At 44.0% G+C, this 24728-nt stretch overlaps 1 protein-coding gene across 5 annotated transcripts in view; it reads right to left on the reverse strand.

The window, feature by feature from the left end:
* Nucleotides 1-24728, reverse strand: part of prdm5 (PR domain containing 5) — a 350538-nt gene that overhangs the window by 50891 nt on the left and 274919 nt on the right. For all 5 annotated transcript variants that reach the window (XM_041197058.1, XM_041196880.1, XM_041196967.1 and 2 more), the window contains one exon: nt 19762-19847. In XM_041197058.1, coding sequence (XP_041052992.1) covers nt 19762-19847 — 86 coding nt within the window. The remainder of the gene's footprint in view (nt 1-19761; nt 19848-24728) is intronic.

Below are 24728 nucleotides of genomic sequence, written 5' to 3' on the forward strand. Positions count from 1 at the left end.
TTTGTTGGAAGTAAATATAACCTGTTGGGAAAATAAATGGTTAAAATCTTTAGACTCACTTGAGGCTTATTCATTTTGAAACCGATTACTTTGGTGCTCATAGCTCAAATTCAATAATTATTTAGATTAGTCATATCTCTCGCCATTTAAAGACCTGCATTCTGTTTCCTCTCAATCTTATTTTCGCTGATAAAACTAAGTTCAATTCCATTAATTTCCTTGACTAAAGCCCTGAAATAATCCTGAAAACTCTTCTATAAAACTGCTCCAATGCAAGGTTAACATTTGGTATATCAGCCGCTGAGAACAGCACATGATACTCCACTTGTTGCATTCCAGTGATCTGCACAAGATTTGTTTGCATTTAAGTCAAATGCCATCCTAAAATTTAGTAAGCCTTGTTAATTGTAGTTGAGTGGAAGTTCTCAGGAAGTGGTCACTAATCATATTGGCACCTTTAATCAACTCCCTTTCATGGCGTACAGAGCTTCCATATTTTGTCACAATATTTATATTTACATTAACATTCATCTGCCATTGCTTAACTTATTCATTTTGTCAGTTCATATCCTTTTCAGTGATGTTAATCTTCCTTATGGGCAGATTTTAACTGTCAGTCAGGAGTAGAGTGGGCAGGGTCCAAGGCAGACAACAAACCATCCTGATCCTTCTGGCCCACAAGCAAAAAGAAAAAAAAAGATAATTAACTTAGGTTTCTGGGCCACTTTTGGCTCCAGCTCCTCTTACTGTCAGATTGACCTAGTGAGAAAGCCATTATTATTAAAATTGCAATTGAGCTACAATGATGGGAAAAAAAAGCCTGGTTTGCATGTTTTAAGAAGGGCCCAATGCCTTCCGGTGGGTGTCCCTCTTTACTGCAGGTATACAATGGGATGAGTGCGGTAAGTTACTGTGGCCATTTTAACTGCTCACCGTTTACACCAGGTGGACAGGATTAAAATTGGTCCTTAAATTTGTGTTATCAGAATATTTTTATATCATTATAAAACATGTACTATATTAATTGACAATTCATCACATTGATATGTCTCAAAGTACTACTACAATATATAGCTTTCAAGTGTAGTAGCTGTTGCTATGTAAATAGACCCAGTAGCCATTTTATGACAGCAGCTTCAGAGAAATAACACCAGCTTCTTTTGATGCAGCGCCTTTAACAAACAAAAGCGTCATAAATTGATGCAGAGACAATGAAATATAGAAGGGGTAAGCAAAGGCTTGGTTAGAGAAGTAGAGATACTGGAGGATCATTTCATGATGCGATTCACCATACAAATATACCATTAATAAGTGTCTACTGCAGTTCTGATGGCTGAATAGAAATCTACTCTATTCGCAGAAGGCTAGGATCAACTTGTCATTGGCTACAAAAGCATGAACTTTTGATAAGAACCAGCTGGGGAAAATTATCACAATAAATATATTGTAATGGCGCGAGTATTTCATTGGTATCAGGAACCAGACAAATAAAAAGCACCAAACCTTAACTATTGAACCTTTCTTTTTCTCTTCCACTGGGAAATAACCAATTCCCAGATGCCTGCCAGTGCTGCTACGTGACAAAGAAGAACCCTCTTGGGACATCTTGTTTCCTGAAAAGGTGGAGTATCCATCATTTCTCTCTTTGTATTTAATGTTGGAAACATAGTTTTCAAGCCAAAATATTGTATGACACAATGGGTTAAGCACACAGTGAGTTACCCATCAATCCATTAATTAACCCACTGGCTGTGCAATTGTACATTAATCGACAGCACTATATTGCCATCACGTATGGCTTTCCTTCTTTTCCCCCTTCAACTTCCTCTCTAATTTTATCTCTCTGTTTATCTATTTTCTCCTAAAGGAAGACACTTGTGCTTAGGGTAAATGGCTCCTCTCAACAATTTCGAGTAAGTGCTTATTCTTCATATATGCCCTTGAACAACATGAACTGCAAAATCCTTCATAGGAAAGCTCAATCCTTGTATTTCCTATTATCCAAATGAGACACTTCATGCAGGAATAGCTGAATTAAGAGCAGAAATTCTGTCTCATTTTATTTTCACGTACGCATTTGTCAACAAGGTTAAAAAAAAATGGACGAACAGGGAGCATTAAAAAATATCACAACATAATAGCCATTTTTTTCCGGGACATTGTCCCTCTAAGTTATAAAGTAAAATGGGCAAATATGGCCACTTCAGGTTTATTCATTGGGACCTGAGTGTGAGTCAATAATATTAGGAGTTTCTGTGTCTTAACAAAATACCATTTGAGGCATCCAGCACTACAAATTTTGTATCTGGTGGCTGGTGGCTGCTGAAACCTCAGAAACAAAGGTAAAACATTTTTATTTTTAAAGAAAATTATTGACCTCTGATAGATCAATGGGTCTGTGAGGTAAGGAGATAATTCCAACAACTCAAGCTGGAGGGAGAGAGGAATCTGAAACCTAGTGGTCTGGTGGTGCATGTTTATTCAATCTGGCAGTTTAGTAATGGTTCGCTGTGTTCTGTTTCTTGGGTAGCCTCGCGCCAGTGTAACATTACTTTCACACAAGGCCTCGTTTTGGGCATATTGAATTTGTAGCAGCTCAAATCCTCATCCTATTTTTTTCCCCAATAGTACAGTTATCCTAATCAGAATTTTATTGTACCCATTCTGATAGGGAAGCCAGTACTGGAACAATTCTAGCCAGACACATTTTATCAAAGGATGTATCTAATAGTACAAAAACTAACCTTCACAGCGTGGCAAAAATTAAGCTCTTACTGAGATTAGAAAGATCAGTAGTTAAAAGAAAATAAAGTCTTGCAGAGGCCAAAAGGAACATTTGTTTGGACTAGCAGCCCCCTGTAGGTGTCATGTAATGGCCCTGATTAGTGTGGCAGGTAGGTAATCCCCCTTCTTCTGGGTCACAAACAGGCTTGTTAAACTCTCCAGCTGTGCCAACAGAAGACTCAGACCATGTGTCGTCAAAATACAATGCCTGATTTTTTTCCCCCTCTCCTGTGGCAATAGTTACTTTTCTCTTAAAAAAAACATAGAAATCAGGATACATTAATTCCAAGGTCAAAAAGTCATCTTTAGTCTTCAGAAAAGCAGTGTAAATTGTCAGCAACCATTGACACACGGACTGCTATCATGTATCGTGTTTTTGTTTTAACAGTTAATATTCTGAGCCTTGCAGGAAGTGGGAGCTCATAAATGGCAGCAATGCTCTAGTGTTGCTTTCAGAAATGCCTGCAACATGAACATAACAACCCTTGCTGAGAAAATTGACCACTTCACACAGAACACAGCTGGCAAAGTTAATGGGGGTCAGATTTCATAGCAGCATGTGCATAGTTTTAAAAGATTTAAAACAAAATGGCAGTAGAATGTAATTACATTTAGCTTTAATTGTTTCTCTCACAAACCACACACTACTGGTTCCTGGTACTGGTCTCCCTTCTCTAATAAAATGCATTGTAATTAGAAATACAACTGTATTTTCTTCTGATTCAAAGTCTAGAAAAGGCTAGTTGTCTTTCAGTAGATGCAAATTAATCACCTTTAGCATATCCTGGAGCTTTCCCTTGTGCTGGTGTAAGGACAACGAAACCGAGATAAAAGTACCACCAGTGACATTTCAAATAAAAGCATTTATATCCTGCATCTCTTTATTCAAGGTGAGGATGCAATGACATACAAAGATGTAAAGCAAAGATTGAAATGTGTACTGAAAGCAAAATACTGCGGATGCTGGACATCTGAAATAAAAACAGAAAGTTCTGGAAAAACTCAGCAGTTCTGACAGCATCTGTGGAGAGAGAGAGTTAACATTTCAAGTTCTACATGAGCCAACGGCAGGGTTCAGAAGCCCATAGGGAATATTCTACCCATGGGATTGGCTGCCTTGCTGCATAAGGACATTGTTCTTATTGTCTTCAGGAATCAAACCTTGGCCAAAAGGATGTAAATTCTCCGCTCTTTGATGACTATTAAGGTTTCCAAGGGAAAGATGTTTGGTCAGGTTAAACTGAGGCTAACCACCCAAGTCTGCACAGTAAATATAGACTGCATCTTTCTAGATTAAGATGTAAAACTCTGGGAACGTGGGAACAGCCTTTGCACCCAGGTTCCACATGCTGAATTGATGGCCTCAGCCATGCCACAGTAGGGAGCTGTCAAACAGAGGCCAGACAATTCCCTACAAAGAGGAAAGAATATTTAAGGGGAGCCACCTTCGGGCACATCTGATTTTAGCCAGTCAAGAAGGGACAGGAGGAAAGATGATTTAATAAAGGCCTAAAAAAGTGGAAGCCCAGAAGCCATTTTGAAAAAAAATAATTAGCAGGCTACTGAGTTGCTGAAGGAGAAATTGACTGCAATTTTATGTTGGCCCATTCCATTTTTCAATAGTCATATGGGAAAAATGTTGTGAGTGATTTACACCAGGTAATGAGGAGAGGACACAAAGATGGATGAATAGGCCTGCATGAAGCAGCAGAGTCTACTGGTGAAGATGGCAGTGTTTGACTGTTAGTTAACTTTATTTCTTCAGTTTTTATATGCCATTGCAAATTAGGAGAGCGAGTGTGAATGGGGCCTGGAGACAGGGCTATTCTGGAAGGTGGGAACTCCAGCAGAGGAACTAGAGATCATTGTCCCCATGAGCATTGCGCACTCTGGAGAAGGCTCCTCCATTGAGGAGGAAATGAAGAGAAAGAGACAGAAGAGACCAGGAGCGGAATCGTTCTAGATTAGATTTGCACTAAGTGCGGTAGCGGACGGGCCGGTCGCAATGGCAGCTTTTCATGCAGTATCATCTCAAACCCACCGTATTAATTATGTATAACTGGGATACATGCCGTTTTGATGGCGTGTGGGCTCTGGTTCGCCTGCCATGCTGTCCCCTTGTGGCTTCATCACGCCAAGCACCACATTTAAAGTACAGTCGTGCTCAGTGCTTCCAGCCCAGGACTGCAGCAAATAAGACATGGCCCCAAAAGGCAAGAAGACTGCAGCCCTCAAGCGTCTTTTGGGCACCGTGGAGGTCTGCTGTGATGTCCTCTACCCGAGCTCTGGCTGCAGGAGGGGCAATTACATGACTTTTCTAACTTGGTAGGCAATGGCAGTGGTGATCAGTGCCAATGCTGCACAGAAGAGGTTGGCCATCCAAAATACATACAGCTTGAATGATCTCATCTGTGCAGACAGTGTAAGGCAACCATCTCATCACTCTAAACTCTCACACTCAAGCCCATCGCACATTCACTGGCATCTCACTCACTGCCAGCTCAAGGGACATCACCACCCATTCTCACACACACACCCTCACATGTCCATCTGGCCTCAATCCCTTTGGAGGCTGCCTACTCAGCTCTCACCATCTTGAGGCCACTTGCACAGATCAACAGGTGCCCTCACACACACCCAGGGATACCCTCCTTCCCCAGTACAGCTCTCGTCCTGCAGCCTCTTCCCATGTCTGAGGCTACTTCTCCCCCTTCACCAAGCAAAACCTTACCCTGCAGCAATTGAAAAGCCACCCGCATATGGCTGATCTGGTAGGTAGAGACCTACCCATGAGCCCCACTAAAAGTAATGTGGTGCTCTCTGTGAAGCCTGGCACCGATGACTGTGAGTGCTGACCGAAGCAAGATAGGCAAACAAACTTTGAAGCTCCAAACAAAGTGCATGCCTTATATAAAAACAAAAAACTGCAGATGCTGGAAATCCAAAACAAAAACAGAATTACCTGGAAAAACTCAGCAGGTCTGGCAGCATCGGCGGAGAAGAAAAGAGTTGACGTTTCAAGTCCTCATGACCCTTTCCAGGTAATTCTGTTTTTGTTTTGCATGCCTTATATATGCTGTTGTGAAACACGTTGGCGTGTCTTCCCGCCGGCATGGGTGGATGATCCAATGGGGAGGCTCAGTCCGGTGGACTGGCCTTATAACGATGTGCTGATGTACCACAATGAAGTCCCCGATGGCGGACGGAGCAGATAATCACAAATTGGTTTCATGACGTCATGAAATTGATTTTTGACCATCTCGCCATATTGTCCACTCACCCCACTGAACACGACCGACGCCGGCGGGCATGGAAAATCCTGGCCCAGATGTCCAGGGTCAGGTGAGCTCTGCAGTGCAAGCACGTGAGGGACTGGCTGCTATACAAGGGCCAGAACTAAGGCAGGCAACAGCAGCAAGTCTGTGGTAGGAGAACACACTATCCTGCGTAGAGAGCCCACAGGCAAAGCATAAATTACCTTCAGCTCTCAGGGGACCAGTGTCTTCGCAGACTGCGTCTCTCCAGGGAGACAGTGACCTCCCTCTGTGAATTGCTGGCTGGGGAAATCAGTTCAAATTACCTTGGTAGCCACCCCATGCCTGTCGCTCTCATGATGACTGTGGCCTTGAATTTTTATGCTCTGTGGTCATACCCAGAAGTCCAGAGACCTTTGCGGCATAGCTGAGCTTCAGATCACCATTGCATAAAGACAAAACAAAAACAAAAATACCTGGAAAAACTCAGCAGGTCTGGCAGCATCTGCGGAGAGGAACACAAAAAATTTCTATTTTTCCTTAGTTCTGTTGAAGAGTCAAACAGGCTCGAAACGTTAACTGTGTTCCTCTCCGCAGATGCTGCCAGACCTGCTGAGTTTTTCCAGGTATTTTTATTTTTGTTTTGGATTTCCAGCATCCGCAGTTTTTTGCTTTTATCCTATTGCATAAAGGCAGTTGGGGATGCAATGCTTAGGCGAGCAAATGATTTCATCTATTTCATCACCAATGACATTAGTCAGGCTGAGAAAGCCAGAGGCATTGTGTGCATTGCTGGATTCCGCAAAGTTCAAGGTGTGATAGATTGCATGCATGTGGCCATCAAAGCTCCATCGGGCCAGGATGGGGCATTTATAAACTATAAAATTTTTCATTCCATCAATGTCCAGCTTGTATGTGACCATATTCAAAGGGTCATACAGATGTGTCTGTTCATTATCCTGGGAGTGGTCACGACTCTTACATCTATAGGTGCTCCAAGGTGCTACGGATTTTCTGTCCACCAGAGTCATTGCAGGGCTGGTTTCTTGGAGACAAGAGATATTCACTGAAAAATTGGTGTATGACCTGGGTGAGAGATACAGGCTGAGATGTGTTACAGTGAGAGTCACAGATCACTGGTCTACTCAATGTGTGATTTTGACGCTTGGACCATGTAGGTGGCTCTTTGCAATATTCTTTGGCTTGTCTCTCACTAATTGCCATGGTCTGCTGTGGTTTACACAACCTGGTGCTCCAGAGAGTGGAGACCATGGCAGAGATGATCTACTGCAGCGAGCCAGCTCCTCTGACGACGAGCCTGAGGATAAGCAGGAAGTCTTGATTAAACCAAGGGGCCGTTCATAATCTGAGTCCCACCATATGGCCTGGCGGCTACTAGAGGTGGTGAGAATTCAAAGCAGCGAGTGCTGGAAATAGTCAGGTGGTCTTTCAGCCCCTGTGAAAGGACAAAGAGAGTTAAAGGGTAGAATTTTTCTTAAGAAGGGGAATGGGACAGGTGTGCTCAGGTGTTATATCGGCCCTGGAAAGGGTCTTGCATGAAATATGGTTGACACAACAGTCCACAGAATCTCACCTGCTGCTGCTCCACTGGGCAGAATCTTTCCCTCGTTAGGTGGGCTCGGAGCAGCCGCGAAACCGGCCGCTGCCCACGATTGAGCACTGACTGCGACCTCATGCTGGCAGACCACACCGCTCCACACTAGCTGGGAAGGGCTGAGCAGGGGCAGCCAGTTTAAAAGTGGCTCAGGCAGCCCCAGAAAGGCTGCCAGGGAAGGAAGTCTGTCAGCCGTTGCAAGGATGGATTCGATAAGTCTGCAAATGCCAGGCGGGAGGGGCAGGTCGGGTGATCACTCAGCCCTCCGCTTTTCTAATTAGTGCCTCGCTGTCCTCCTGGAGGTGGAGGTGACTGCCAGGAGGGAGAACCCTGTCCCTGGGGATGGGAGGAGGTGGCAGCCCTGGTGAGCAGCCATGACATGATGCGGTGCGCACATTGGTGCAGTGCCGGAAGCGCCTCAATGACCTGTTGTGCTCAGGAAGGGTGAGTACCATGTTGGCACGTGTTAGTGTGCAGACTTGTTAAGATGTGGCCATCCCCCCATGGACCTCAAGGGTGCTCGAGTCTGAGTGCCAAATGACAATGATGCTGGAGCTGGCCAAAGGGGTGAGCCCTGGCTGCTTGGACTGAGTGCCTTGTGGCTTGAGGGCCATGACTCGGATGTGCCCTGCGAAGTGTTCCTCAATTGGGGTTGGCCAGGCTGCAATGGCGCTGCAGGTGGAAAGTGCTGCTCTGTCCTTTCAGGAGGAGACAAGCCATAACCAAGCTGAGAGCACACGTACAGGCGGAGGCCCACCCAACCTGCTGCTGCTCTCCCGGCTCGAGCAAGATGCCCTGGGGTTGGAGAGCTGGCACTCTCCCCAGGGGGTGGAGAGGCCGGGGTGCTAGACAAAGGTCAGAGTGCCACGCACAGAGGTGAGACTTTCCGATTGTGCAACTGTTCTAGTGTAGTCTCCTCATTGATGGGAGCCGCAAGCCTGGAGTTCCCATTGATCATTGGAAGATGAGGGCACCATGATGCAGATTTTCATTGTCTCACCAGGGTACCTGGCATGCACAGTAACAGCGTGATAACTTTAACCAATGACATGTCCTTCTTCTCCCTTTTAGGCTCACCAGCAGGTGTCTGATCTGCAGACCCCAAAGGGTCACCCAGGACACTGGAAGACCACCAGGCGTCACTTTCACCTGCGTCGCTCCCACTCTCGGAAGCAGATACCAGCACCTTGGTGGGTGATATCTCAGTGCACATTGGTGGAGGCACTTCACAGTCACTTACGGTGCAGGCAGAGTCAGAGAGTGCCCAGGGTGCCGGCAGTCAAAGGGCCGATGAGGAACAGGACGATGCTCAATCGAAGGCTGATGATGAGGCTCTGAAATCGTCCATTAGGTGGCAGATGCTGGGTGTCCAACGAGAAGTGTGGGAGGATCTGGAGGAGATCCATGAGGGTCTGTATGCCATGGTCTCGATGATGCATGTGCACTACGTTGACCATCATGGGCGAGTACACTGCCTCCTCCATTGAGAGAGTGGCTACTATTATGGAGAGGCAGCTCCAGGGACAGAATCAGGGGGTCCTGGGGTTGCTCTCGGACCTGCAAGCCCTAACTTCAGGTGGTCAGCGCCAGTGTGGGAAATGGATGAGGCACCCAGTATCCCAGCTAGGTGTCTGTACATCAATAGTGAGCAGGGACGTCCAAAGCAATCTTGCATTGGTGCACGAGCTGCCTGTCATCTCTGTGAGCTCCTCTCAGGGCGCTCCAGATGATGGCAGCAGCTCCTCTGCCCCTCAACCAGTGACCGACATTTCTGCTGAGGCTGTGATGACTGGGGAGATGCCACCTGTGGCACTGGCCGCTACCTCCCAGGCAGAGCCAGCACAGGCTCCACTGGCCAGAGGACGACCACCATGGTCATCAAGGCCAACAAGACACCAGAGTCTCCAATGCTGGTGCCAGCGAGGGGGGTGGGGGGCACCAAGATATAACACCCGCAAACGTAAGTTCAAGGCATCATGAGCACAAGAGGGACAGGTCACAGGTGATTTAATGTTCATTTATGTTTACTTTATCTTTACTGGTCTGGGAATAAAGGCCAGAGAAGTCTGTGTAAATATTTCAGAATTGTCCACACAAGATAAATTTTGCTTTTGACGCTTCACCTTTTACTTTATTGGTGTAGGGTATGCCAGTATGTAATGCTGGATGCAAAGGGCTCTGAACTTGCACAGGCACTGAGTGTTCTTTGTGTTCAAATAAAAGGGTCCTTTCACACATCCGGGATGGAGGAAGCAGCCCTGGCATGCAGTTGAAGCTGATCATTGGCAGCCTAGCTGAAGGGGCGTTGGATCAAGGCTTCCCTGGTGTCCCTGCCTCCCTGGAGGTTACTGAGATCTGTCTGCAAGCCATTAGCATTCGTCTCACCATGCTCTTCTTCTAAATCATTACTGGACTCATCATCTGTGGCCTGTGCAGCTGCGTCAAGATCCCCTTCCTCCAGTGCCAGATTGTGGAGAGCGCAGCATGCAACCATGATCAGTGACACCCGCTCTGCGGGGGGGTATTGCAGTGCGCCCCCTGAACGGTCCAGGCATCAGAAGCACATCTTGAAAAGACCAATGGTCCTCTCTACCACAGCCCTTGTGAAGGCATAACTTGTATCGTAACACTTCTCTGCTTCTGTTCTTGGGTGGCAGAGAGGCACCATGAACCACCTCTTCCACAGATAGCCTTATCACCCAGCAGACAACCATCCAGTCGGCCTGGAGCACTGAAGAGCCTCGGCAGCTGGGAGTGTCTGAGGATGTAGGCGTCCTGGGAGCTGCCTGGGTACCTTACACAGACTTGTAGAATCAGCATCCTGTGGTCACACACTATCTGCACGTTCATAGAGTGGAAGTCCTTCCTGTTGACGAAAGCACCGGGCTGACCTGCTGGCACCTTGATGGCCACATGTGTGCAGTTGATGGCACCCTGTGTGCGGGGAAACCCATAAATCGTTGCAGAGTCTCTGGCTCGCTCAGCCTAGCTAGCCTCATCTGTACGGTAAAGAATAAAGGTCAGTACCCACCTGAACAGAGCTTCTGTCACCAGCTTGATGCAACTGTGGACAGAGGGAGGCTCCATACAGAACTCACAATGAGGCCTGGAAAGAGCTGGAGGCATAGAAGTTGAGGTCCACTGTGACGGAGTTTCCACTCACACAGAGTTGATCTCAGGGCCACTCATCTGACAGATGTAGGTCACTGTCTCCCTTGAGAGGCTGAGCCTCCTTTGGTATTGCACCTCAGACATATTTAGGTAGCTGCATCGCCACCTATACACCCTGGCAGTAGGATAGTGCTGTCTTCAGCAGCCCCTTCCGCCTTGGTCTACCTACTGGCCCAGCGCCTCTTGTGCCTGCACCTCTAGTTCCACAGATCCCTCTGCTGGAAGCTGCACAGGGACATCTGGCCTCCTCTCCCTTCTGCCGCTCTCTTCCTCCCCAGAGGAGATGCCTCAAGTGGAGACCACAATCCTCATTACCAGGGTTACAGAAGGCCTTCTGATACCTGGAGGGGTCCACACAGTCTAAATCCTCCAGGGGCCTGGCAGACAGCAATGAGTCCTGAATTGAGGCCTGGAAATGCTAAGAATGAAGCCCCAAACAGAGATGAAGCTGCCAAGTACCAATAGGCAACCAGCTGCAAACTATCTCTAAAATGCTTGTTATCCACACTGGCAATGTTGCTGACCCTTTTTATCCCGCCCTTGATGAAGTTTGTGAAAATGTCGGCAGGCCACCTGCCTGTTTTGCCCTTATGATGAGCAGAAAATCACATGGGCAAGATAAAAATCACAGGTCAAGTGGACTGTTAAGGGTCTTAAGTGGCCTGTTAATTAATGGCGGGCACCACTCACGCACGCGCCCAAGCAAAATATCACGCGAGTGCGCGATGACTTTGGGACGCTCAGCCGACAGCATTACACAAAATTTTACTCCCGTTCAGGTCGGGTGTGCGCCCGCCTAATAAGGGAAAAATTCTGCCCACTGGTTCAGTGTCCAGTACAGGTGCTGCTTTCTTCAAAGAGTGCTGACAGCAAACGTGGATTTCTCATAAGGCTGCCACCAACCAAATGCCAGCATGCCTTTAAATTGGTGACTGTGCCTGAATTCCGGTTCATAGCCTAACCCTGCTCCCCTAAACATCCTGCCCTACACAACTGATTGGGTGGAGAGTCTACCTTCGCTTGTCAGCTGCCAATTGCTGAACAGCAAGGACGGAAGCAAGTGGACCGCGCACTTCCCCTTAAGTGACCCTTATCCACTGAAAACCATAAAATCTAGCCAATAGTCCAGGCAAAATCATATTTATTTTTTCTGTTCAATTCTTATCCTGTTAAATGGGCTTGTACAATTTTGTGTCAATGTGTCACATCATTAATCTAGTGGGAGAGGGAGCAGTATGTGCCCTTATATGAATTATATTGGTGAAATTATATGAATTTCTGCAGACGCTCCTCAATCTTTCACCGCAATTTCAGTGGAAGATCAGTAGAAACCCCACAGAAAAGTCATAAACTGATGCTTTCGCTGCTTCTTTGGAGTTCCTGGAAATGAAATGAAATTATAGTGGGAGATTGAGGAATTTCTGCAGAAATGCTACTCTGCAGTCACTGCAAGCTTACTACAGATGGACCATGCCATTTGAAAGCCAGTAAAAATATAACTTGTGCTAAAGTGTACATAAAATGGAAGTTCACATAGAAAATACTCTTCTGCATGCAACTTATATAAGAAAAAATAAGTTACATGAGGCAATTAGGAAAATCCCCATGGAAATTCAAGGTCGTGTTCTAGAGTTTCACTTGAGGGCTGTAGAATTTGATGAATGTCACTACAGCATTAGCCTTTCTGAACTGCATTTGATGTCTTGTCGATTTAATCACACCACTTCCCTATTGTCAAAAAATGAGCATATGGCCCACGATTTAAGAATGTACATTTTGTTTAACTAGTTACTAAACTTGGCTACACATTTTTAATAGACTTTAACCTCATGAAGATAACAACAAGATACTGTGGATGCTGGGAATCTGAAACAAAAACAGAAAATGCTGGAAAAAACTCAGGTCTAACAGCATCTGGGGGAGAGAAACAGAGTTGACGTTTCGAGTGTGTATGACCCTTCTTCAGAGCTAAAGTGAAGTAGAAATGAGATGAAATTTATACTGTTTAAGGGGGGTGGAGCAGGTGAAGCTGGATAGAAGGCCAGTGATAGGTGGAGGACAAAGGAGAGATTGACAAAGATGTCATGAACAAAAGGACAAAGGGAGTGTTAATGGTAATTGTAAGGATGAACAAAGGTGCCAATTGTGGCAAAGGTAAGAATGCAGAATGTGTTAATAGCAGAACAAGGATAAATACTCTGAAAAGAACATGAACAAGTAACAGGTGGCCCTTGTGGGGTGGGGGGAAAAGGATGGAAAATGGGTAGAAAAACAGGGATAAAACAATGAATAAAAATAAAAATGTGGATTAAAAACAAGAATGAATTTTGAAAAAAGGGATGAAAAAGGGGATGAAGATGGAGGAGAGTTCATGGTCTGAAGTTGTTGAAGAGAGTTCATGGTCTGAACTCTCTTTACGGCCTTCCAGAATTAATATTGAGTTCAACATTGAGTAAAGCATTTGTCATGGTTGTGTGTGCAAGATGTGAGATGTGGGTGTGAGGCTTTTATGTGAGGATGAGGTGAAGCTATGGGTGGGATTTTCCAGCCCTGCCTGTCACTGGGATCATCCAATCCCGCTGAAAGTTAACGGACTCTTGGCTGGGCTGCCGAATCTCCCACGGCTGGTCCCGCCATGACAGGGCCGGAAAATCCCGGCCTATGAATACTAGATATAAGTCATGGTCAATAAAGAATATTGTTAGGCGAGTGAGAAGTGTGTGGTAAATGGAACAGTGTGGTTAGGCTAGTGTTTCATTTCAAAGGATATGGCATGTGAAGATGCGTTCACTGAGCTTGACCACTTAAATGAAGCAATTAAATTTGTCCCTGTACTGTATCCAAGTGGTTGGGGTTGGACTCCTTGTATTATTCGCAATGTATAAATGCTCCCACTACCTTCTCAGCATCCATCTGGGGGATCTCCTGACCCATTCTCTCCTCCTGTCCACCTTCTGTACCATGGTCTCCAGTGCTACACCAGAGAACCTTGGAGAATGCTCTTTGTGCTGCTGCACATTTACACCGTCCTCCTGCTCAAAGACTTTGGTGGTATTTTATGCCCTCCTCCCCCATGGCGAGTTTGGAGGTGGGGAAGGCATTTAATCAGATTAAGTCTGTGATGAGAAAGGCCAGTTAGGTGCCTCATCCCAGTGTTGTTGAGAGGAGCCCTCATTTAAAGGTACTTGGTGCCTGATTAAAGGGCCCAGCATCTGGAAGGGAGGGGGGGGTGCCCACTGAAAGCCTCTCCTTAGCCCTTACTGCCAAATCCCCTATGCCCTCTCCTCTGCAACACTGGCCCCCATCACTTACCTCTGGCCAGGGCTTCCACTGGATACATTTCATGCAGCAGCCAACTGCCTCCCTGATGGTGCTGCTCAGCAAAAGAACTACTGGCCTCTGATTGGCTGGCAGCTCTCAGTGGGCGGGATATCCCACCCCTGGGATCCTGACCCGATGGAAGGCCCGCCGATGACCTGTTAATTGCCCAATTAGCTCGTAATTCAGCAGGCCTTCCCCAAAGAAGGAAATATGGGGTCTCTCGCCAGCTCTCCAACTGGCAGCCGAGACCCTCATCATCTCTATAAAATTCATCCGACTCTTCCAGCACTGGCTGCAGCCAGAATGTACTACCCCTCTGAGACATGTAGGCAAGATTTAAATGGTGCTAGTCTCATTCGAACTTTGGCCTCCTGCTGAGCCTTGCAGCCAAACAACAGTGAGTTTCAAGCTAGGTTTCCTGCTACTATTATAATAAGCAGGCAGCGCAAACTTTACCTACTGCCTGCAGCAGAATGAACAGGCGCAAGTTAATTGTGCATTGTTATCCCTCGTGCTGCTTTGGGTCACCCAATTTTTCTCCCACTATCATTATTCTTTGGCAGCTTCACCTTCATCTACGTACATTCTTCCTCTCTCTAACCCCAAATACACTTCCATTTGTCTCCTCTGCTAAAGCCCTTTCCAAGAAGCTCAGTTACTTCTTTTGTGCCAAACCATCTTTCCTTTTAAAAGTTCTTAACGCAATGAAGCAGAATCCATCTCAGACTTGAAGGCTGTAACTATTTCTAGGGAGCTTCTTCTAACACATGTCCCGCATTCTTAGGCAGGATACAAGGAAAAAGCCTGTCATGTGATAGACAATCCCCTCTCACCTCTAGCTATCAATATATCCCTTCACTTCAGCATTGCAACCATTTTTCAATGTGAATGTTACAATATTTTAATACTGTCTAACCATGGATTGTTGCTGCTCTTGATTTTCAGATCATACTTCGGGGTGAGTCTCAGCTCCCTACAACTCTATCTTTGTCTTGTAAATAACATATCTGAAAAATGAAGGGCAAACCCTGCCTGGTAATTATTTTTAGCTACTGGATTTAATTATTGGGTTAAGATCTCACTTTGATCTTCAAAGGTTATAATGCATCACATAAGAGTTTATTTTAAGTTTGAAATATAAATGAATTCATTTCACAAAGGATGAACGAGCATATTCAACAATATGGGCCAGAATATCCGTGGAGTGGCAGCCACAGGCGGATTGCCACTCCGCTCCCTTTTACTTACCTTGATTGGGAGCTGCACGTTTCTCACCCGATCGTCTGACCTGGGCCTGGTGTGCAGCACAGCAGCTCCAGGGTCCCTCCAGTGCAAGGCAGTAGCGTCGGGGAAAGTGAAGCCACACCCCCTTTTTACAGCACTAGCTGCTGTGTAAACCAGGTAAGTTTAAAGGTCCCAGCCATTTTGAGAAGCCTGGGAGAAGCTAAGTGTGTAAGGTAAGTGGGTGAGGGGTTTGGCAGGTGGTGTTGGGGGTTCAAGGGAGGTGGTCAGGTGCTCAGGGGATGGGGTGGTCGGAGGGTGGTTGAGGGAGGGTTGGGGTTGGTGGGTAGTTAAGGCAGTTGGCAGGGTAGTCAGGGGTGGGGAGGGTGGTTGGGGGGGAGGGGGGCTGGGGGTAACCAGTGGGCATTGGGGGGAGGGGGGTGGGGGGGCGGTAGGGGTGTGGTCGATGGGGTGGTGGTTAGCCGGGGAGATAGCTGGGGGTCCCGTCATCTGCACCATTGTTATCCAGGAGCTAAAAGTGGTTTTAATCCTTCCAACTTTTCCCGTGTAGCTATTCTGCTAAGAGCATCGGAACTATCTGATGTCTTTGATTTAAATTGGAGTATCAGATGATTCCCTGCGCAGGGTAATTACCTACCAGGCGTTTAAACTTCCTGGACAACTGCTGTGCAGTACTTGCCTGGAGACTTCCTGGGGATCCCCAGCACATTTTCTGGGGTATCTCTGGAGAACGGAAGTTCTGTGCCTATATGAAATAATTAGATGCTTACAGTAGGCAACCTGCCATCCATTTCCTTGGGTGGACAAAGTAATAAATGCTTGAAATTATAAGGACCAAGTTAATCTTCTCTCAATGATGTTTTAATTATACAATCCCTTTCTTCCTTTGAACAACATCAACACACTGGTTGATTTGTTGCTTCTCTGAGACTTAAAATTGTCTCCTCTCATGGGTTTTGCCAAAAGCCCCACATTTTAACCAGAATATTTATCATTTTATATCTCTGCAACGGGACTTCCCAAAAGCCAGTGGAAATTCTACCCTACTGCTCTCACAAGGTCAAAAAGGACTGTCAGTCAAATACAAATGGAATTAATCGTACTTTGTTTACATTTGATTTAACACTCTTTAAGCTTGTAATCCATAAATCTGCAGTATTGTATTGGAACACGGTGGAATTTGTATATTTGCACCCACAGGAGCATGCAATCAGGACATAAAAGATTAAGGAAACTCAGGCGCATGTGTGCACGCATTTACAGTCTACCTGAATTTCTTTGCTCTTTGATGCCTGTCTACTGGTCTGTATGTTCAGACACATTCCAGCTCATCATAATGGTGCTGCTGTCACACCAAATTTCCTTAATTTTTCACCCACTTTAAACTATGGTAAATGAAGCCCATAATTTTAGGCACAGCAGGAAACAAATTGAGTTTTTTTGATTATCCTGACTGAGATCTCCACTGTACTGTTTCATTGAACATTATCTTTCTTGCATCAGTGCAAGCCACATTAAAAATTGAAAAGCTTCCACAATTACATGTTCTTAAACATGCTGTGCCTAATGTGTGTGAATGATGGTTCAATTGCTTAAAACTTTGACATTACAACTTGGTATATCCAAGCTGCTAAATGACACTAATTTAGGAGGCATAGCAAGTTGTATACAAGTTACATCGGGTCATAGATAGAATAATTGAGTGGGCAACTCTATGGCAGGTGGGGTCCAATGTGGAAAAACATGAGGCCATTCACTTCAGATCTGAGAAAGACAAATTTCTGTAATGGAGAGATCTGGGGCAGAATTGTTACCTCAGTGGGCAGGCACGTGCCTGACCCGCTCGAGCGTAAAATGACGTGCGCTGACATCAGGCAAGCATCCTGACATCAATGCGCAGTCATTGGACGGTCACGCGCTGGAGCCAGCAGCATGCCTGCTGACAATTAATAGGCCTGTTAAGGTTGTTAAAAAGATAACTGAATGAAATCTTTTGCTGCCCGCTGCAGGTGAAAAACCCAAGTGGCCTTTGCACTTTTCAGGAAACCTCGCCATGGGCAGGCTGAGGTTTCCAACAGCAAATAAAATTTTTAAAATTTAATTAGTAACAGAATCACATGAGGGGGCATGTTTTATAACATTTTATAAACCTTCATTGCTTTTTTGTAAAACTGTTCATCTCCCTGAGGCATCTCTGTGGCGCAGGGAGATTTTCAAAGGTACACGCTCACGCGCATGCTTATGCATGAAGTTCCCTGATCGCCCCGCTTGCCCTCCTCCTCCCCCCACACAGGCAGCGCTGAGCACTGCTGCGCATGTTTCACGCTGGGTGGGCCTTAATTGGTCGCCAGTATGAAATTGTGGTCCGGCACCAATCACAGGTGGCGGTCGGTTTCCTGCCCACTCCCGCCCGCCCCCGTCAAGCCCGCCCAACAAGAGCTAAATTCTGTTCCTGGAGCTGTGGAGGAGCAAAAGGATTTCCATGTTCAGCTACACAAATCCCTAAAAGCTAATGCACAGGTAAAAAAGTAATCCAAAAGGAAAACGGCATCAGAAAATGCTGGAAATACTCAGCAGATCTGGCAGCAGCTGTGGAGGTAAAAACAGTTAATAGCCTGAATTTTCCCAACCCGCGGAGGTAGAAGTGGGGCAGTGGTGAAGAGGCAAGGAAAATTCAATTAACTCATATCAAGTTGGCTTTGCCACATGTTCCCATACTTGTGCACTTCTCCCAGCCCTGGGCTCCCAGCAATGACAGCTACCCACCCAGCAGTGGCAGGTTGCCAAGAAAAATCAAAAACATTTTATCTGTAAAGATTTTCTATTAGCACTGTAATTACATATCTGCCTGTGTAAATGCCCTTTGCTCTTGGAGGGAGGGATTGTGGAGAATGAGAAATATCTGTGTCTTGAAAACCAAACAACTGGGGTAGTTGCTGAACTGTATTTTTGCAGTGAAGAACTCTGATAAATTTCCACATACACTCCATTCGGTCATAGCCATCAAAATAGTTGCCAAGTCTTCAGAAGTTGATTCTAAGCTTTGCTGTTATGTGCTGTAGAAAATAAGTTACTCTCCTACTCAGCAGTGGCATGCAGCACAGCACATCGGAGCCTCAATGCCACAAAAGTTGTGGTCCCAACCACTATCAAGTGAGGATCTGTTTAATGGATATTCAGTACCTCCGCTTGTAGAGAGAGTTATCACTGAAATGCTTTCCCTTGTCTCCTGACAGATTGCTCACATTGGTCTTTCCTGAGAGTTGGGGTGAGTTACCTGGCTGCTTCCAGGCAATGCTCACCAGTGTGGATCAAGTAGACTGGGAAAGAGGTTGAGAGGTCTTATCATGCTCACAAAAATCACTGATAACGTGAATACAAAAATAAAAATCCTCCTGTAGCTAACTTAAAAAAAATTGTATACAATCAGAACATCTGGGACACTCAGAATAAGGACCCGGCAAATTTACCGGGGGAGCAAAGTCTGCACAGACAGTATGCAGGCTATTCGAATACTACTTTGGTATACTCTGCACATATTTTCACCCGAAAAATACACGCCTGCTTCTGGTTTTAGGAGGCAGCATGAGAGGCAGGGGAGTAATCTACTCACGGGATGTGGTTGGCCTTTAAATATTATGAAGCCTAGCACCTTCATTTTAGCCATCATTCTATCTCTAATCTCATGTGGGCTGAGTTTCCCAGGCCTCAGGGAACCTGGCAGGTGAAAGGAGGCAGTAAGGTCTGCTATGTGCTAAGTTAATTGTAGAAAACTTCTATGTCAGAATGTGAGCCAACGAGGCCAGAACAGCAACAGTCAGGCAGGAACCATGGTCATATTTCTCTAGAATCTTGTGGCACCTTTTATCATTTTTAAAATTTATTTTGCATTCCAAATGGAGCATAAACACTGATTCCAATGAGTACTCTGTTGTACATATTAGTAGTAAATTTGATATCAAGTGGGCTATTAGCCAAATCTTGTCATATTATTGCCCTCTCAATTTTGTAACTATCGTTTCCTCTGAGTTCCACTGAAGCCATATTCTTACTTTTGCAAAATGTGTTATCATTCCCATCGCCTTGCTGCAGCAGCTTATTGCAGGATACCTAGTCATTTGGTGGCACAGTGTAATGACCATGTCTGCAAAAATGTGAAGTTACTCATGGCCAGGAAATAGTTCTAACAGCTGAATTATATATGTAGATATAACCAGCAAAAAAGAGAGAAAGAATCGGGGTAGTTTCACCTTAAAAGCTTTGAAAATTAACAGTGCAGTTTTGGTTCAAAATTATTAACTTTACCTGTAATCTGCACTGCAGATTTCATTATTCAGAAGGAAGAAAGAAGGAAGAAACATGATCTCCTCTTACCCGTGTGTGTGTTCTAATATGCATCTTTAATCCGTCATTCTTGCTGAAAGCTTTGTCACAGTAGGGACACTGGTAGGGGCGCTCACCTGCAAACAAGACAGATAACCATCAGTAAAGCAGAGAACAGAGCACAGAATGACAGAAAAGGGAGCTGCTGCCTTGCGGCACATCAAGGGAGCACAGCATGGCCAGATGAACACTTTCTCCTCTGGTTTTAACTTTTTTTTTGATCAAACAGGGAGATCAGAGCTTTGGATAAACTGTGCATAAAGAAAGGTTTCCCTCAGTCACTTGAAGACTGGATCAAAGTTCCACTCTGAACTGTTTGATCTTTGCTAACAAGGTACAACTCCATAGATCTTTTATTTATAAAAAGCATATAAGGCAACAGTGACCTAATGAATGTACAGATCATTCCTATTATTATATATTTAATATTAACTGCCAGCCATAATAGACTCCAACATTATGTTTAGATACCAAAGTAAAATTTTACTTTGATGTGAGTTAAAGTTAAATTTTAAAGTTTTCAAAAGCAAAGTTTAAAATTCACTAAACTTCAAAAATGTAGAATACACCCAGTGTATACAATATATAACACAAAGCAAAATAAATATTGCTTCCCTGAACCCTCATCGTTTTCCCCCAAGGCATCTTATTGTGTCACCAATGCCATTTAACTGAATGCCTGATGCAAATATTTCTTTGTAAGTAATAGCAATTAGAATCCAAAAATAAATTATGTATCTTTTATGTTCATTCCTGACAATGAACTTTCGCTGCTTGCTGTTTTTCAGTTTCTATTCCTGTTGCCCGGATTACAAATTATACTACAGTTAAACTCGCACTGAGTACTCAGTCGCTTTCTGAAATGTTTTATTCTTTAGAAAATGCCACAATCTTCAATTTCAATGATTTACTTTTCAGAATATTTTCCATCACTACTAAAAGACCATAAGACATAGGAGCAGAAATTAGGCCATTCGGCCCATCGAGTCTGCTCCACCATTAAAAAAGGACCCAAAATATTCTGGAACAAAATAATCTTTCTAATGCTCAATGTATGGTTCTGATAATTAGTAAAATATTATGAAAATCAAGTTAAGCATCCAAATGCAGTTAGTTTCCAACTGTATTTAATCAGAAATTTGAAATATCAAACTTGACCAGCAGGTCAAATATTTAGCCTTAATATTTTAATACTGTTCTCCTTTATGCTTGCTGATGTATATATGTAATTGAAATCGGCCCTGAAATGGTGACCCATTGTAATGCCACATAAAGCAACAAACAGTGGTGAGAATGTTAAAAGATACCAAAAGAACAGACACGTACAGAAAATGCATTAATGTATTTCCACAGAATACTAGAGTCCAATGTTTGTAACATATTTGCATTTACATGTCTGTACCTGCGTATCTACCTGTGATAATGGAATACTTTTTTAAACAAAAGTTAAATTATTTCAAATATAGCTATTATTATTATTTCTGGCTTCAACAAGCCCATGATAAAGTTAAATTGGGTTTTATTCATGTACATCAAGTTCAATATAAAGCACCTTCTTAGTTCAATCTCAGAGTCTCTACTTATCCCTGCCTTTACCACACCTAAAACAATTAGAAGCAAGGTAACTGAAGATGATGGCATATGATAAAAACATTTATCCCTACATCTGTTATCACACAAATTTTGTTTATGTACACTGCAGAGAGATAATTTATCACACCAAATTCCATTCAGTATATACAATAAAGCCATGGCTCCTTCAAGGCAATATATCAAATAAAATAAGCAGCATGACTGGAAGTCATCTGCTAAAATCTTACTTTGTTCTCTACCTTTGATAAGAAAGCCAAGTAGTTTTAAAAAATGTATACGATGAGCGAATTAGGGATGATATGAAAATCAAAAAAAACCATCAAGAGAGATGGAGAGAAAGAGAGAGGGGGTGACAGAGCGAGAGGTGGATAGAATTACTCAAACAAAAAAATGATTAATGGACCTTTATTATCCTGATTATTGTTTGATTTATTCAGTTCTTGAGGTGAAACAGAGAGGAAGTATTTTTCTTCCATGAGAGATGAAGAAAAAGACTAATACCAAGACGCCAGTGCTTAAAACGTCAACATTAACAAGAAAACAAATAATTATTCTGAAAGATACAAGGAATCAAAAGGAGTGAAGACTAAGCCATGTAAACCTCACATTATGTTAAACTACAATATGCATAGAAGGGATATGAAACTGGTGAAATGTGGCCAGCAATGTAAGGCTATTTTTGTAAAGTGGTAGATAAAACTGTGTGTCAAGGACCAAATAGTTTATTTCATGAACTAATTGGATGGAAATATTATGGGGTATCAGGAAATGGTTGATGTGTTAAATACATTTTTCACATCAGTCTTCATAAATGAAGAGCTCAGACAAATTCCAGATCCAGCTAAACGGATTTTGGAATCTATAACATCTGCAGAGGTCAGTAAAGCATGTGTTGTGAAGAAACTCAAGCAATTAAATATTTATAAGCAGCAGAACCAGAAAGTATACACCTTACAATCCTCCAGGAAATAAAAAGTGAGGTTCTATTTCATGTTTAGAAGTTCCACAAGCACAGAAATTGCACCTGAGGATTACAAGATGGATATGGATCAGAGAATCATTAGTCTAATAATGGCAATGTGGAAATACTCAAAATAATTTCATTGCCCATTTATAAATAGTTATAGAAATAATAGATCATGCCTCATAAACCTACCAGAATTCAAAGAGGAAGTAACAAAATTAACAGATCAAAAATATCCTGTGAATATGTAATCACAACAATCCTTTATGTGAAGCTTCCAAAAAAGATTAAGATTCATCAAATAAATGGCACATTAAATAGCTGAATTGGGAACCGGCTTGGCAAAAATGGTTCTCTTCAGATTAAGGTTAAGGCAGTGGGTCATAAAGTCAAGTTGGTCTCAGTTTTGATTACTTGTGTATGCTGAGTTATCTGATCTCAGTTAGGATATTGGTAGAGGCACAACAACAGGTCTCAGCATCATTGGATTATTATCGGTGGGCGGGGGGGTGCGGGGGGAAGAAAATTTGTTAGGGTTCCTCTTTCTAATGACTACCTAGCAACTCCTATTAGAAATACAATTGCATGGAAGTCATGTGGAGGCACGGATAGGTTGGTTGCAATTGTCTCCGGTCATTGAATAGACAGTTCACACTCATTGCTTAGGCTTATACATGAAAAATAGCCATTTGGACAATGTACCTGCAGCTAAATTCTGCCCATGGAACTATAACCCAACAATGAGTTATTGCCTTGAGGTGAGGGTGGGAAAGGCAGAGCAAGAGGCGAAGAAAACTTGCAGAAAAGGGAAAAGGCCTTTTTAAGTCAAAAGGAAAGCAGAATGGACGTGCCATTACAATTAAGCTCCATCTACATAACAACAGTTACTACATGACAAAAAGTTAAGCATTCAATTGAGACATTTCAACATGATAAAATACCACATAAAGCTCCACCACAATTTGTTCTGGGTCCCCTACCATCTATACTTTTCAAAAGCAATATTGTGGGACATAATTATAATATTACAAAAAGTACTGATGGCACCAATATGTGGCCTGGTGATTAGAATAAGCAAAGTTTATATGACTCAAACAAACTGAATAGAGTAAGTGCTGGGCTAAGGAAAGGCAGATGGATTTCAAAATGATTAAGTAAAGGGAATCCATGCTGGTTCAGGAAATATGAACCATGTGTACATAGTGGATGGATCCTATTTAAATGGGCCAGTTAATTGTGGAACTGGGCAAAGCTCACTTGTACAGAGATACATCAACAGGTAACTCTCTTTGCAGGGAGTATGGCATTAATATTTTTCTACAGTGTCTCATCTTTCATAGGGAGGGCAGCACTCAAAACTGATATCAAATCAGCAATAAACATAATTGTATCTGTAAAATCAGAAGAAACCAAACAGAATGTATCATGTGGACTGGTCACATGAAAGGGAAGAGATTACATGATCTTAATTTTAGGTTTTGGTCAGGTCTGATATTAGTACACAAAACTTTTAAACTCGAACCCAACTCACCTTGAACTCACCCACTTGTGTTTTAATGGACAGGCCACCAACCCGTCCTCAGGAGACAGGTTGCTCATTTAAATATTTTAATGAGGCTATGCCTCAGGTTGTATCTGTGTTTCAGGTTTATTGTTGGTTGATGGGGTTTCCCAGGCCCAGGAAATCCAGCATCTAAAGAGAGGCGGGGACTGCTATATGGAACAGGTGTTTTTCCAGCACTTACTTGTGTGAGTCAGGAGGAGCAGGGGTGTTTCTCCCTCACCCCACATGCCAGCAAACCCGTTTCTCTGTCCACACAATTGGAATTCCTCCCCTGATCAAAGGCGTCCCCGCCCCCCCAATCGGCCTCCCCCATCTCGGCTACTGATCTCTCTCCGTGATAAACCACCTATCCTCCAAGCCACAATATATCAACCTCCCTCCTCAAGATATCCAAAAAAACCTACCTGCTCCTGGCCGATGGCCTCTTCCACAGTGTTCTCTGCCTGACAGAAAGCCAAAGCTGTCAATTGGGCAAAATAAAATATGCATGTTGGTGGACTTAAAATTCCAAATATTGGGCCCAAAGTCTTTATTGTTTCCAGATATTATTTCGTAGGAAGTTCATGGACAGGATTTTTAGTTCAGTGGGCACTCGCGATCGGCGAGCCCTGGAGCTGCCAGTGAACGGACTGTTATTTCACGCTGGCTGGCCAATTAACGACCAGCCAGAGAGAAAAGTATGCTGAAAGGCTCAGCGCTGCCAGGGTAGGGGTGCCAGGGTAGGGGTGGGAAGAGGGTGAGCGCTGAAATCAGTGCTGGCACGGGGCAGCGTGGAATGAAAGCTCCCTGAAGGCAGAGAGATGTCTCAGGGAGCTGAAGAATTTAAATGCAAAAAAT

Source organism: Carcharodon carcharias, chromosome 1 (genome assembly GCF_017639515.1).
Source record: "Carcharodon carcharias isolate sCarCar2 chromosome 1, sCarCar2.pri, whole genome shotgun sequence".
NCBI lineage: Eukaryota > Metazoa > Chordata > Chondrichthyes > Lamniformes > Lamnidae > Carcharodon > Carcharodon carcharias.